This window comes from Chrysemys picta, unplaced genomic scaffold (assembly GCF_011386835.1).
Source record: "Chrysemys picta bellii isolate R12L10 unplaced genomic scaffold, ASM1138683v2 scaf1487, whole genome shotgun sequence".
Classification (NCBI taxonomy): Eukaryota; Metazoa; Chordata; order Testudines; family Emydidae; genus Chrysemys; species Chrysemys picta.
This window is the reverse complement of record NW_027054193.1, coordinates 1-15,000: the sequence shown is the minus strand read 5'-3', so window position 1 is coordinate 15,000 and position 15,000 is coordinate 1. Positions and strand designations below refer to the sequence as shown.

General features: G+C 43.9%; 1 protein-coding gene across 1 annotated transcript; it reads left to right on the top strand.

The window, feature by feature from the left end:
• The first annotated feature begins 3,527 nt into the window (after positions 1-3,527).
• On the top strand, positions 3,528-14,137 carry LOC135979973 (uncharacterized). Its single transcript, XM_065580071.1, has 4 exons — positions 3,528-3,650; positions 6,289-6,362; positions 10,593-10,715; positions 13,818-14,137. Exons 1-4 carry the CDS (start codon positions 3,550-3,552, stop codon positions 14,135-14,137), a joined length of 618 nt encoding a protein of 205 aa, XP_065436143.1. The 5' UTR covers positions 3,528-3,549.
• Positions 14,138-15,000: the final 863 nt, after the last annotated feature.

Genomic DNA, 15,000 nt, shown 5'->3' with positions numbered 1-15,000 from the left:
CAGGGCCAGGCTGGTCAAAATCACACCCAATCCTGAACACTGAACTCTTTATTAAGGTTCCAAACTGCTTGTCCACCACGTCCGCGTCAGCCCTTGATGATCTTGAACAATTTCCAATTCAAGAACAACTCTCAATTCTGCTGACCATAACTGAAGTACGGAAAGCAGTCAAGCAAATGGCAAATGGAAAATCAGTGAATCCAGATGGCATTCCTGCAGAGATTTTCAAATTTGGGGACTATGAGCTGATCAGGACATTCATTGGCCTCTGTTTAAGATTTTGGGAACAGAGGATGTGCCACAAGAACTTAAAGATGACAATTTTTTTCACCTTTACAAAAAGAAAGACTATCACACTTCTTGCTATAACCATTGTGCACCTCCCTCCTTGACACTGCTTGTCATGCTAACTTGAAGAGACGTTACTGCCTGAAAGCCAATGTGGCTTCCATCCTGGGAGTGGTACTTCCAACAAGATCTTTGCACTCCAGCAAATACAGGAGAGCAGAGTCAAGACCTGTATATCGTTTTTATCAATCTTACTAAGGCCTTTAACTCTGTAAATCGAGATGGTCTGTAGACGATCCTCCACAAGTTTGGTTGCCCAGATAAGTTTGTCAACAACATTAAATCTTATCATGCAGGAAAGTTGGTTCATGTCCTTGACCAAGGCTGCTTCTCAGCTCCCTTTGTTGTCATCAATGGAGTAAAAGGAAACTGTGTTCTTGCTCCAACACTATTTAGTATAATGTTTCTGAGTTCATTTATTAGAACAGCTACAAACATTGATTGTGGCATTTATATGCAGTACTGTATAGACAGAGGTGTTTTGAATCTGCATCGCCTGCATGCGAAGACAAAAGTTACGATGATTTTTAGTGAATTACTGTTTGCTGATGACTGTGTTCTATTGGTCTATAACCTCAGGGACATTCTGTTGCTCACTGATGGCTTTTCATGTGCACCAAAATGTTTTGGCTTAACGATCAGCCGAAAGAAGAGAGAAGTCACAGTCCAGCCTTGATCAGAAAGTACAGCAACTACCTCAGTTATGTCCATCAATGATTCAAGGTCATTGACGAATTTTGCTACCCAGGCAGTGTCATTTCACAGAATGCAGTGACTGATGAAAACATTACAAAGCACATTGGGGCCTTTGGAAAACTTCAGACAGGTCTCTAGAATGAACGTGGTGTCAGACTGCAAATTAAATTGATGTTTAGTTCACTCTCATCGTCATCACACTCCTCTACGGCTGTGATACGTGGACTACTTTTCAATGCTACATTAAACTCTTGAACCTATTTCACCTATGATATCTGGAGTGGATAATGGGAATTAAATGGCAAGATTTGGTTCCAAACACTGAGATCCTTGAGTACTGCAACATCACAGGCATTCAAGGTTTATATTGGGTGTGTAGTTGGTTGAGATGGTGTGTGGTCACATGGCCCGTATGTCTGACAGAATACCAAAAGCCACCTTCTATGGAGAGTTTCAGACTGGAACTTGTTTTAGGGATAGACCAAGAAAACATTACAAAGACACTCTCAAGGCCAACCTCCAGTCTTGCAATGTTTGACTTCAACATCTGGAAGCTCTTAGCCCATGAAAAGACCCACTAGTGGCAGCTCTGTCACCTCGGACTGAAAGGCTTTGAGAGCTCAGAGAATGCTGCAGTGAAGGAGAGACATGCGAGGCGTAAAGCTAAAAGTAGCTCCCATTCATTTACAATTGTTTTTCCTCTTGTAGACAGGGCCACAGGTCCAAAATGGCCTTTGGTCTCATCTCAGGACCCACAATATGTGACTGTAGCTCATCTGTCAAACTCGATGAGAGACTCCATCAACATCATCATCAGTTCAACAAAGGTGGCATATGAGGTCTCTTCTGAGAGCTAGTGACCCCCGGTCATCATAATCATTGTGAAATATATATATATATATACAGACACACATGGGTAACACTTAAGGAGTTATGGTTCTGTACTGAAAATTATATTCTTAAAGTCTGTGAATTAGGACTGGTCACCAGGAGGTGATAAACTGGTTTCTTTCGAGCAGAGAGTAGCAGACACTTCTCTCTCTATCTCATACTGCTTTGCAATAGTGGCCTATTTACAGACTGAACCAAGTGTTAATCAAGAGTAGTGAAATTGACAAGAAAGAATCACACAAGCTAAAGCATCCAGCATCTTGTTTGTCAGTGGAGACAGTGGGTTTATGGGGTATAACTGTGGAGGTAGAGGCGTACCCTGTGTCTTTCACTTAGGGGACAAGCTGCCACCATGCATCTTATGAACTGAGGATCACAGCCAACCAGGGCTGTTAAGCACTGTGACAAAGACTTTGGGTGAGCTAAACGTTATTGACAGGAGAGTATCTTGTTAAGTAGGCCTAAGTTCCACAATGTGCGTTATGATTTTGTTTTATATGTAACTATCTGTTTCCAATATTTCTACTTGCTGTCCCTGGAATCTCTGCTTTGTTAAATAAACTTTTTCTAGTTTTCACTATAAACATATCTAAGTGCAGTGTGTTGAGCGGAGCCGTGATCAGAGGTGAAGCTGGTAAACTGGGCTGTACTCTTGCTTTGGAAGCAGTTGATCTGTGAATTCTGAGAATGTCCAGTGGACCAGGGACTGGGTACTCCAAGGAGAGGCTCGAGGGGCTGCAGATTTGGAGTGTGTCTATCACTTACCTGCAGATGGACAGCTGGGCCGGCGAGGCCCCAATGGGAATGCATGTGTCGTCCATGGTCAGTGGATCTGGGGCGCTTATCCATCTGGCAGGCACAGACATGGCTTCCTGAGGCTAAGGGCAGTTGGTAGCGAGGTTCTTCACAATGCTGGGTACTCCCAAGAAGCATCACGAAGCCTTTGTTTCCGGTCCCCAGTAGGGTCCCTCTTGGTTACATTGTTATTTTTGGGTGGGGCATTTCATTTGCTTGGGTTTGTCTTACTGCATTTTATATCTTGTGTACAGGGTTATACTCCTGGTTAAGAGAAGTCATAGTTATTTTCCCAAGGGGCAGCACCCCTTGTGTCCCAGGCATTGAGAGGAGACACCTCGGGTGGAGGCACCCGGCCTTGCAATAAGAACCCATGCAAGGAAGGAGGAGAATCCACTCCGATTAGCAAGCACCATAGCTCAGGGGAAGGGCTACATGTGGTTAAGCTGCGCCTCGAGCTCGGTTCCGGGATGTTCTTTTCTGCAAAGAATTCAGAACATCCAGGATGTTTACATCATCATCATTTATGTAAACAATTTAATTTGTGAAATATGTACCCATTTCAGTTTTCCATCTTTTTCACACCACGGTTGGGATCTGCTAGCATATATCCTAGTTTATCTTAAATAGAAGTTTAATGTAGACAAGCCCTGGGCTTCCATGTTAGAGGCTGTACGATTCAGATTATTCCCTAAAAAATAAAGAACGAATCCTCCCTAGTACTTAGATTCTTGCTATGCATCCCAAAGGAGAAGGTGAAATTAAATACACTTGAGTCAACTCAGAAGGTAAATGGAGAAGATTATCAGTTAGGTAACCATGATGTATTTTTCCTCTTGTTTTCTTGCAGTATTTCAGTTGGAAAAGGACAGCCAACATGCAGTGAACCCCAAAGCTGGAGAACTCAGAGCTTCTCAAAGGTATCACATGTTTTAAAACACTGATCAATTTGCCAAGATAAATCAACTATTGACAAAATGAAATTAAATATGGTACTTGCACTCAGTGGTGTAGCCAGGTTCTAAGAGCAGGGGGAGCAAACACATAAAAAAAGGCATCACCCGCTGCGAAGCAGCGAAGAATTTTTTTTTTTAAATGCACTTCCATCCTTTAAAAAAAAGTAATATATGGAGACATACCTATCTCATAGAGCTGGAAGGGACCTGTTAGGTCATCAAGTCCAGCCCCCTGCCTTCACTAGCAGGACCAAGTACTGATTTTGTCCCAGATCTCTAAGAGGCCCCCTCAAGCATTGAACTCACAACGCTGGGTTTAGTAGGCCAATGCTCAAACCACTGAGCTATCCCTCCCCTTAAAACATACTTCCAATTCCACTGCTAAGTGATACTGGCAGTACCCAAATGTCATTCCAGCTCCTCAAAAAGGTGCTAGAATGGTGTTTCGGAGTGTTCCGGCACAATTCAAGCCCTGGTGCTGAGTGACCTCTCTCGCTGGAGCCCCGTTACCTAGCTTCTATAACCTTGCTCTTTCCTGCCCAGTGCTGTCTTCCTGTCTGACTCCTATTTGTTCTCGTCCTGGTACAGTTTTCCAATGCTCCTACCTTCCCTCCCCCTCCCTCCTAGAGGCAGCTAAACTGGTTTTCTAAGGATGCAGCTCACTCATTATCCCAGATGTTTACACCTGAATAGGGTCGTTAAGTCCTAATCACCTTCTTAATGCATCTGTTGGGTGCATATGTGCTCCAGGGCCTGTCAGCAGTACTGGCTCCACTTGTAGAGAGACATTCATAACACAGCAGGTTTGTATAATCAGCTTCAGAATATCAAGCAGAATTCATAAATTGTACAGATCTAGCCCTGATCCATCACAGGAGGATACTATGGGACCTAGTTGATGCACAAAGGATAGCTCGTCTATGGCCACAGAGGAATAAGAAGCAAGCACAGCCATATAAAAAGGTACACTAAGTACTAAAGAGCACCCAGGGAGTCGGCGCCTAAGTCACCACTTTTGACAATGTGCTCAGTGGGGGAGGGGCCACTCCCCCTGCTCCCCCCCTAGCTACCCTACTGCTTGCACTCTTCTAGTGCCTTCCCTCTGAGGTTTTCGGATGCTTCCTAAACATTAACTGATTAAACCTAACCAACCACCAGTGAAATAAGAATGTATTGGTGTCACCATTTTAATGATGGGGAAACTGAAACACTGAGGTTAAAGCCCAAATTTTGAAAAGGAAACTCTAAGGTTGAGTGCCTTGATATTGAAGTGCCCAATATTAAGGTCTGATTTTCAGAGGTGCCAAGAATCCACAACTCCAGATTAGGTATGTCTTCCTTGAAGTTATGTTATTTATTAAGTATATTATGGTAGTGCCTGGTAGCCCTAGTCGTGGCCAAGGTTCCCACTAGCCAAGGCATTGTACAGTATTTATTAGGTGTATTACAGACGTGCCTAGGAGCCTCAGAGATGGACCAGGACCCCATTGTGCTAGGCGCGGTATATTATTCATTAGGTGTATTAGGGTAGTGCCCTGGAGCCAAGTCATGCACCAGGACCCCCCATTGTGCTAGGTGCTGTACAAACAGAACAAAAAGATCAGCACCTGGGTCTGAGCCACCCAAGTTAGCTTAGCCCAGGGATGAGTGGTCACACTATGAAGCCCTCCTTGAATTCCTGTGGCCTTATTGGTGCCGTGCCCTTCTGTGTACATCACAATGACTTCTGGGGGCATATCCCATGGTGCATTGCACAGCAGTAAACTGAGCTGCTTTGTGTCTATTTCCCAATGTTTTGTAGGACAATTTGCCTGTCCTTCAGGGCACAGCAGGATGAGGGGTTGAATTGTGGGAAGGCGTTGGAGGACTATCAGTAGACAGCACTTGAGTGATTTATCCTGTGACCTCACTGCAATACCAACCCAAGTGAAAGTGCAGCCGGTGCACTATCCCACACCCCCAGCCGTGCCGGTAGAAAGGACCAATAAACTCTAGTGAGTGGGACTTGTGTGTGCATGGGAGTGGGGTTGGGACACCACCCGAGTAAAACTCCAGGCTAAATCTGCAGTGAAGACATACCTTGAAAGTCAGTGGGAGCTGCAAGTGCTTGGGCGCTTCTGAAAATCAGATCTAAGGTCTAATGTTAGACACCCAAACAATTAGAACCCATTTTTGAAAGTTTTGCCCTACCCGACTTACCGCCAAGATTATATGGGAAATATGCAATAGCAACAGGAATAGTTCAGGACCATGTCTAGCCATAATCCCAGTAGGTGTAGTTCCAAGTCAAAAAGCAGAATGTTAGTCCAGTTATTTCAATGATATACATCTAGTCGATTCTCTAAAAATACAGTCTTTGTTGATTGATTAGTCTACTGTTAATTTTGTTACCCTGTCTTCCCATCCCTGACCCACTAGTTTGTCTCATCTACCTGCTATATCTTGTCTGTTTAAATTGCAATGTCTTTGGGGGAGGGATTGTCATTTACTGACTATCTGCAGCCCCCAGCACAATGGGGTCCCTGAGCTGGTTGGCCTCTAAGTGCTACTGCAACATAATTCTAAACAACAATAATAATACCAAGCATGTCCTCTTTTTTAGCAGCCTTTTGAATGGGATATCCAGTTTTCTATCAGATGCAGTTTGGCTAGTAGCGACAACATGGAGTTCATCCGGTGGGTTCATATTGAATTCTTTCTTGCATCTATTCCACTTGATACCGATGGCTTTCTGGTGTCTTCACCCTTTGCACCATAACACACACGTGCACACAATTCTATTTTCTAAGTCTTTGCACAGCATGTTCCAATGTTTAGTTTTGTTAAGTGTCTCCATCAGTTTTGACTACAATTTAGACAGAAAACCTTTTAATACTTGTGAATTATATAAAATTAATGGATTATGATACTAGGACAAAGGGGATATTAGAAATATACTTATCTTATGTGTGCCACAAACATACTGTCTTTTCTGCCTTTACTCTTTTCTCCTACTTTCTCTGCCATCCAATCATTTCCTGACCCTGAATCTCAGCCACTTTTACAAAGTGAAAATGTATGCAATCTGGACAGAAACCCTTTCTTCTTCTTCCCTTTCATTCACCATTATTTCCTCCTTCAACCGTGTCACTGACTGATTTGTCTTTTCTACTGTCTTCCTCTAAACCATCGGTGTGTCCCAATGACCCTAACCCTATTTGCACAACTTCACATTTCTGTTCATCCATTTATTATACCCTGCCTCTTTCTGGCTCATTTTCCTTTGCCTTCAGGAACATTACTGTATCCCCTATCGTAAAACAAAGTAAACAATGTCCCCTCCACTTTACATCCATGCTCCTTGTACTGTCTGCTTCAGCGGTTAAAAATAGGGAGCTAGTCACAGATACCATTTTCCCTTATACATTTGTCACTAAAAGACTCCCACCCACTAACCGTCTGCAAAGCATCCCTCAGTTTTTGAGAGTCCTATCACTCATGGTGAGCATGGGGATAGTGCAGTCCATAGCTTTGTCTCATGACACCTTTTCTATGGCCAGCTATTTGATCAAATCACCAGTACAGTAAAAAGCTGTGTTATCCGGCATGTTGGTGGAATGGGGGGTGGGTGCTGGTTAGTCAAAAAATCCTGTTAACTAAGAGTTATACTTAGCAATGGAGGGAGGGAGTTGGGGTGCAGGAGGGGGCTCAGGGCTGGGGGTTGGAGTGTGGGAGGGGATGCGGGGCATGGGGTCTGGGAGGGAGTTTGAGTGCAGGAGGTTTGGGGCTCAGGAGGTGTTTCAGGGTCCTGGATACGGCTGGTGCAGCTCCCCGCAAGCGATGACATGTCTCTGCTGCTCCTAGGTGGAGGCATGGCCAGGCGGCTCTGCACGCTGGCTCCGCCCACAGGCACCACTTCCACAGCTCCCATTGGGATCAGTTCCCAGCCAATAGGAGCTGTGGAGCCAGTGCTCTGGGCAGGGCAGGGACAGCACACAGAGCCCCTGTGGCTGTTCCTCTGCCTAGGAGCAGCAGGGACATGTCGCCACTTCCAGGGAGCCACGCGGTAGTGAGCCAACCCGACTTTTAATGGATATCAGAAATGCCAGTTTCTCGAGCTTTCCGGTTAGTAAAGTGCCGGATAGCACAGCTTTTATTGTCATTTGAACCTTCTTTTTCCTTGTCTGTTGTATTCGTGGGTCCTATTTTACAGGGGTTCTTTGCACCAGAAGAAAAGCTGAAACCGTTTTTTAAAAAGTCCTGAATAAAAAGGGTCTTGATCTAATTTCTGTGTACCAGTAAATTTCTGGTGATATCTGAACTTTTTCTCCATTGCTTCACACCACAAGAAATTACACAGTCACCACTCTTTAAAGCACATCAGTCCCAATAGACACTCTAGCTTGATTTGCTCTATCAGCCTCTTCTTTGTTGCCCCTTGCACCTATTTTCCTTTATTTATTTACTTACTTACTTGTTTAGGCATTTTGTTAAATTTTAAAATGGCTTTCTAGTGCTCAGGTACACTTTATAAAACGTAACCGACATCACTATAGGACAATATTCTCAATATAAAGGCATGCTCAGAATGTCATCCTACTTTGTAATATTTTAAAATATCACAAATTGTTTGCATAGTTACCGAGCTGCCCCTTTTCCTAACAGTATACCACAAATCCATTATATCAGCATCAAAATCAAGTCCATATATCCATGTCCCATGAGCTGTCCTACACATGCTTAAGAAAAAAGTGGGCTCAAAAACCTCACTCTGAAACTCCCTCCCTCTATTTTTATATAAGGCGCTTAACACTTTGATATACAAGCACCAAACAAAATCCCCCCTGGAAGGAGATTGAGAGCACACGGCAATTCTCCCATTACTAAATGCACTTTGTAACTAAATACTTTTCAGTCCCTATTACTAGTCATGGCTCCATAGATAAGATTGATTTGAATTTTTATTTGAATTTTGCACTTTGAATTTTCCACTTAGATCTGCATGGAGAATACAGCAAATCCTCCGCAACATTACAACACTACCTCTCTGGACAGGAATGATTTTTTTGAGAGTAGAAAAGTTATTCCATTAATTACTTTGAGTTAAACAAGGAAAAAACAAACAAACAGGTCTATTAAGAAATTTAGGACCCCGTATCAGATCATTTTTTGGTCCCAATTGAGCCCAGTAATAGAACGACAGATTCTTCAAACTTCCTGTATACTGAAATCTCATGTATTGGTTTCATTTGAAGAATGTTTGAATGTTAATGGTGGGGTATTTTCCATTGTTTGTCATAAGTGAAAGGTTTTTTTCAGCATGTGCTGACAAGATTGTGTTCTACAGAGAATGCCTCATAGAATTGCCCTCTTTCAAAATGTCTGCCATTTCCTATTGTTCTCAGTATGGGTGAAGATTCTGGCTACTTTTAGATGTCCAGATGCACATAAGAACATAGGGGGAGACCATCTTCCCTGATGGCACCTTAGTTTCACACTCATTGCTTCCATTGACCATGATGGAAAATAGGCAGCTAAGGGGAGATATGATTCAGGTCTATAACATTATGACTGGTGTAGAGAAAGTAAATAAGGAAGTGTTATTTACTCCTTCTCATAACACAAGAACTAGGGGACCACCAAGTGAAATTAATAGGCAGCAGGTTTAAAACAAATAAAAGGAAGTACTTTATCACACAATACACAGTCAACTCCTTGCCAGAGGATGTTGTGAAGGCCAAGACCATAAAAAGGTTCAAAAAAGAACTAGATAAATTCATGGAGGATAGGTCCATCAATGTCTATTAACCAGGATGAGCAGGGATGTTGTCCTTAGCCTTCTGTTGTTTTGCCAGAAGCTGGGAATGAGCAACAGGGGATGGATCAGTTGATGATTCCCTGTTCTGTTCATTCCCTCTGGGGCACCTGGCATTGGCCACTGTCGGAAGACAGGATACTGGGCTAGATGGACCTTTGGTTTGACCCAGTATGGCCATTCTTATGTTCTTATGATGCATCTTAACTGAGGTCACCTGTTGCCTCATTCTCATTGAAAATAATGGGAGATGGCAGCCATTTTGGAAGATGGTACTGCTGCATGGAATTCTGTGCAGAATAACATTCTTCAGCCTCTGCTAAAAAACAATCTTTCAGTTTTAATGAACAATAGACCAATAGAAAAAAAAAGGATAATTAATCCTAAAAAGCACCCCAACACCCTGATCTACTCAGCAAAGAAGACAACAGAGGGCAACTCAGTGGTTGATGTGCAGGGAAATGTAGGACAGAAAGAGGTAAACTGGCCAGGAGCCTCTGGCTGTTTTGTACTTCTCCGGAGTGGGGTAAAGCAGCTGTCATGTACTGGTGACTCTGGCCCTAAAAACAAATACAAAGTCAGGTTAATATTACATATCTTCAAATGATTAGAAATATCACATGGTAACATTCCATTTGGGTTTCTTGTTTATGTTTCATGAATTAAATCTTTAATTTAAATAAACCCACAGAACTCAAGGAAATTCCTAGGTAAAAAAGTATGTTAAGATGATTCTTAAGTTACTTGACAAAACATTATAGAGAGTGTGTGATTATCCCTCCTATCCCCACTAAGCATGACAAATCCAGGACATTCAGAGTTAAAGGTTAAACTTAAAAGAAATCCAAACATGTTAATTTCTAGAAATGCAGTTGGGCACTTGAATCATCTTAACTCTACTCTGTAGTGACATGATGAGGAAAATAATGAAACAATCTAATGTGTCTTTAAAAATCAGTGTAATCTAGGGTGGGACCACAGATACTTATACACTTAATCATATTTGTAAAGCGTAGCATCACTACAGGGCAGAGTTTAGGTTGTTTGTTGGGAAATTAATAAACTTGAAGTGTAAGTGTGCTAATAAATGCTTCATATCTGTTTATATATAGATTCTACTCTGGGTGTTACTGGGATACACACAGCTGGAACTACAAGAATATTGCACAAAAGGAAGAAACTCTTTGCTGTTCCCTGTTATGATGGAGAAAAGACATTAGCTTCCGCAAATGAAGGTATATTTTAGAGAACCGAATGTCAGATCTGAGTTCAAATTTGGGTAATTCCTCTAGTTGATGGCTCTTCTAGGATCTTTTCAGTGTTTCAATAATAAAGTCCGGTTGATCTCATAGGAATTTTTTTTTTTTTTACTCTTTTGACTTCTTGAAGTCTGAGCTTTCTAGCAAATAAAAAAAGGAGTTTGGTTACTGTCTAGGCGATGCAGCTTGGCCCACAGGATTCTATATTGGTACTTGATTGGCCTTAACTTCTCTCTAGCAGTTCTCTGAAAATGTTTTATTCCCAAAGAATCCTCTCATTTTGAGGTGGCTCTCTATTGAGAAGGTTAACATTGTGCTTCAGTTCACTAGCTGAACTGCAAAAAACATATTTATTTTAATTTAATTATATATTGAAACAAGATCAAGCAGAATGTCCTTTTCCTGAGATGGACTGAACCACGGGAGAAGTCAGTTCTGCATACAATTTGTCAAATTCTGCAGTCAGCTACACCAATCTAAGGGCTTGGCTACACTTGCGAGTTAGAGCGCATTAAAGCAGCCCTGGGAGCCCTAGCTCACTACCCATCCACACTGGCAAGGCATGTAGAGCGCTCTGACTCCAGGGCTAGAGCGCGTCTGGTACTCCACCTCAGTGAGAAGATTAACGCTTGGTGCATGTCGGCTGGAACGCCGGGGCGTCAGTGTGAACGAGGTGTTGCATTACTGCACTCTAATCAGCCTCTGGAAACGTCCCATAATCCCCTTAAGTCGAGTGGCCACTCTTGTCATTGTTTTGGAATCACTGCAGGAATGCCGATATGCCCTTTGAAAGCTCCGTTTCTGACAGCCGGCTGCTTATCTGCTCCGAGACAAAGCAACCATTACTGTGGAATGCTGTGTGAGAGAGAGAGGCGCAAGGGGGAGAGGGGTCTGTTGCTGTCTGAACTTACAAGACAGCATGCTGACATGCTCTCGGCCCCCCAAAAACCCCACTCTCTCTCCCAGAGATATACACAATACACTCCCTGTCACACTCCACCCCACCCCCCTCATTTGAAAAGCACATTGCAGCCATTTGCAGGCTGGGATAGCTACCACAATGCACTGCTCTCTGTGGCCTTTGCAAGATCTGCCAATGTGGCCATGCCAGTGCGCTTGCAGCTGTCAGTGTGGACAGATTGCAGCGCTTTCCCTATTGCGCTCTACGAAGGCTGGTTTAACTCACAGCGCTCTACATCTGCAAGTGTAGCCATGCCCTTACTCTAGAATAACTCCATAGACTTCAATGAGTGCCTGCAGGATCGGTTCCTAAAGCCAGAAATGTGGTTGATTCTATTATGATTTAAACTTTGAATAAGTAAATGATTAAACTCAGCAAAAGTATAGGCTGGACTGAGCAGGCAAAATTCTCATGGACTCTCTGGAGATGTAAATGATGTTGGAAGTTCAACTTCAAGTCTACATTGGTCACAAAATGGGTATAAGTGGCTTTGTGTTAGTCTCTGTGGGCCAAGCTCACTGCTCCCCCACAGGCTCCTCTCAGCCCTCTATTCTCTCAACAAGCTCCCTGGGTGCCCCCACCCATCCCCCTCTAGTTCAAGGACTCCTTGCAACCCGTCACCACTGTGTCCCCCTGTCAGGGTGTGTGTGCGCCCCATTACCCCTTTCCCACATGCTTGAGGTGTCCCATTCCTCCATCCCCTGTATACCAGGTGCTCTGTGTGCCTCCCCCATTCTCGCCCATCCATTCTTATTTGTCTTCTTGCTATCTGGGAGCGAACTCATTCAGGGTGTGAACATGTTAAACTCGATTGGGAGGATGGAGAGAGATGAACAGGGGTGTTCTGATGCTGGAAGGTGTTAATGGAATCAACCAGTTCTTTATCTATAGACAATTACAGAAGGGCTTGAAGCTGTGGCTCTGCTAGACGGATGACAGGGACTCCATGAGTATGTGTACACACCAAAAATGGCCTGTGCTAGCTGACTCAGGCTTGTGGGGCTGAGGCTGTGGGGCTATTTAACTGTAGTGTAGACTTCTGGGCTGGAGGTGGGAGGGTCCCAGAGCTCAAGACTGAGCCCAGAAGTCTACACAGCAGTGAAATAGCTCCACAGCCTGAACACGGTGAGACTGAGTCAGCTGGCATGGGCCAGCCACGGGTACCTAGTTGTGCAGACATACCTCATGTATCGTTTTCTCATTGCCCTCAAAATCAATAGCTTCCTGTCCAACTGATGCCTAGAACATCCCTGAAATTTCAGACTTGATCAGCCGCAGTGTTCAAAAGTTATCCCATTAAAGACAGACAAACGGAGGTCATTAAGTTGAATGTAGGGCCTGGCAAGCCCAGCCACGTACTGAATATAGAATATAGATATCTTGACAATACAGAGAGGCCCTAAACCAGACTTAGGGTATGTCTACACTTGAAATGCTACAGTGGCACAGTTTGTGCTGCTGCAGTGTTTCAGAGTAGACACTCACTGCAGCAAAAGAACGGGTTCTCCCATCACTGTAGTTCATCCACCCCCACCCCCCAAGAGGTGATAGCTAGATTGATGGCAGAATTCTTGCCTTGACCTAGCACTGTCTACACCAGGGGTTAGGTCGGCATAGCTGTGTCTCTCAGATGATATGAATTTTTCACACCACTGAGAGACGTATCTGTACTGATGCAAGTTTTCATTGTAGAACAGCTCTTAACTCCCATGATACTCTGTCTTCCTCATCAAGATAGGAGGCATGGTGCATCCTGGGAGATGTAGTTAGCCCAGCCTATAGATGAGGATGGAAGTTAGAGACATTGAATCTACAATGAGGCACTACAGCAATATTTCCAAATTTTGGTTTCTGGGTTTTTTTCCCAAAAACTTGTCCTGGGACATATCTTGTCTGCACCTACTGGCTCCCACCAACATTTTTATACAATATTACCTATTACCGTGGTTACAAATCAAGAAGACTTCTGTCTCCTCAGTGCTGTGGGACTGTTGTATTGAAGCTCAAATATTTGACTGAGAAAATAAATAAATTAATGTCCAGCGAGAAAGGGAAGGAGGAGAATCGTATGTTAAGTACTTATATACATATAGTTTATTTATTTATTTATTTGCTAGATATCTTAAATCTGCATCAGGAATCAGAGACGCCTCCAGATCCAGGGGAGGAAGATGGTTTAAATCAGAGGCTGGAATCAGAGATGCAGCAAGACCCAGAGCCCAGGCAGAAAGATGATTTAAACTGGAAGCAGGAATCAGCAACTCAGCGAGACCCTGAACTGGAGGAGACAGACCTTCCCAAAGGTATTACCTCTTATTTAGAGTCAGAGAGGTTAAGGCCAGAAGGGACGACCAGACGCAACACCAACACTATCAAGTCACCAACACCACCCAACACCTGCACACTCTTATTTCCCTCCCATCTGTACTTGATTTAACATTTATTCTGTTACAGTTCTGTTAAATTTAATCTTTTAAGATCAGCTGAAGAGGATGCAATACAAAATGTTCCTTTGTCTTTGCAGATTTAAAAAAAATAAGTACAAAGGCAAAATCAATTACAAATCGTTCTGTGCAAAGTCAGAACATTCTGAAATTATGGCTCACACTGCAATGTTAATTTGCCGATTTTGTAAAATTGAATAAATTGAAAATTATGAATGTTTAACATTTAGACTGTTTAAAAAGTTACACCATGTTCGATGTGGTTGAGATAAAATTACTAAGTGAATCTTATCATTGAATTTTCCTGTTTTGTTTGTTTTAAATTGTCAAAGGGTCTACTCACCACAGTTAGTTCCTCCTTCTGGCCACTCTGGGGATTAGGGGCAGGTCTTCACTACCTGCCAGATCGGCACGTAGGGATCAATATATCGGGGATCAATTGATCACGTCTCATCTAGACGCTCCCCGTTGACTCCGGAACTCCAGCTCGTGAGAGGTGGAAGCGGAGTCGACGGGGGAGCGGCAGCGGTCGACTCGCTGCCGTCTAGGGTGACCAGATCACCCAAGTCAAATATCGGGACGCGGGGGGGGGGGGGGAGGGTGGGCCAAAAAAAAACCCCTTCCTCCGCAAGCGCTGGAGGGAGGCCCGGGAGACGCAGGGGAAGTGCGGGGCCGGGGTGAGTAACAGTCTGGCCTGGTCCCGAGCAGGCAGGACTCAGTTGGATGGTAGGGAGAGGAGGAGGGCGGCCCGCGGGGCCAGGCGGCGGCTGTTCTCACCCCCGGCCAGCGGGACTCGGGAGCAGCCGCTGCTGCAGCTCCCACTGCCGCGGGGGGAGGAAGCGGCCATGGCGCTTGG

What these genes read in the sequence shown, in the direction of transcription:
- LOC135979973 (XM_065580071.1), top strand. Translation starts at nt 3,550, where the DNA reads ATGATGTATTTTTCCTCTTGTTTTCTTGCAGTATTTCAGTTGGAAAAG. An exon ending in GAACTCAGAGCTTCTCAAAG is followed by an intron (nt 3,651 to 6,288) that starts GTATCACATGTT and finishes CCTCTTTTTTAG; the next exon opens with CAGCCTTTTGAATGGGATAT. An exon ending in GACAACATGGAGTTCATCCG is followed by an intron (nt 6,363 to 10,592) that starts GTGGGTTCATAT and finishes GTTTATATATAG; the next exon opens with ATTCTACTCTGGGTGTTACT.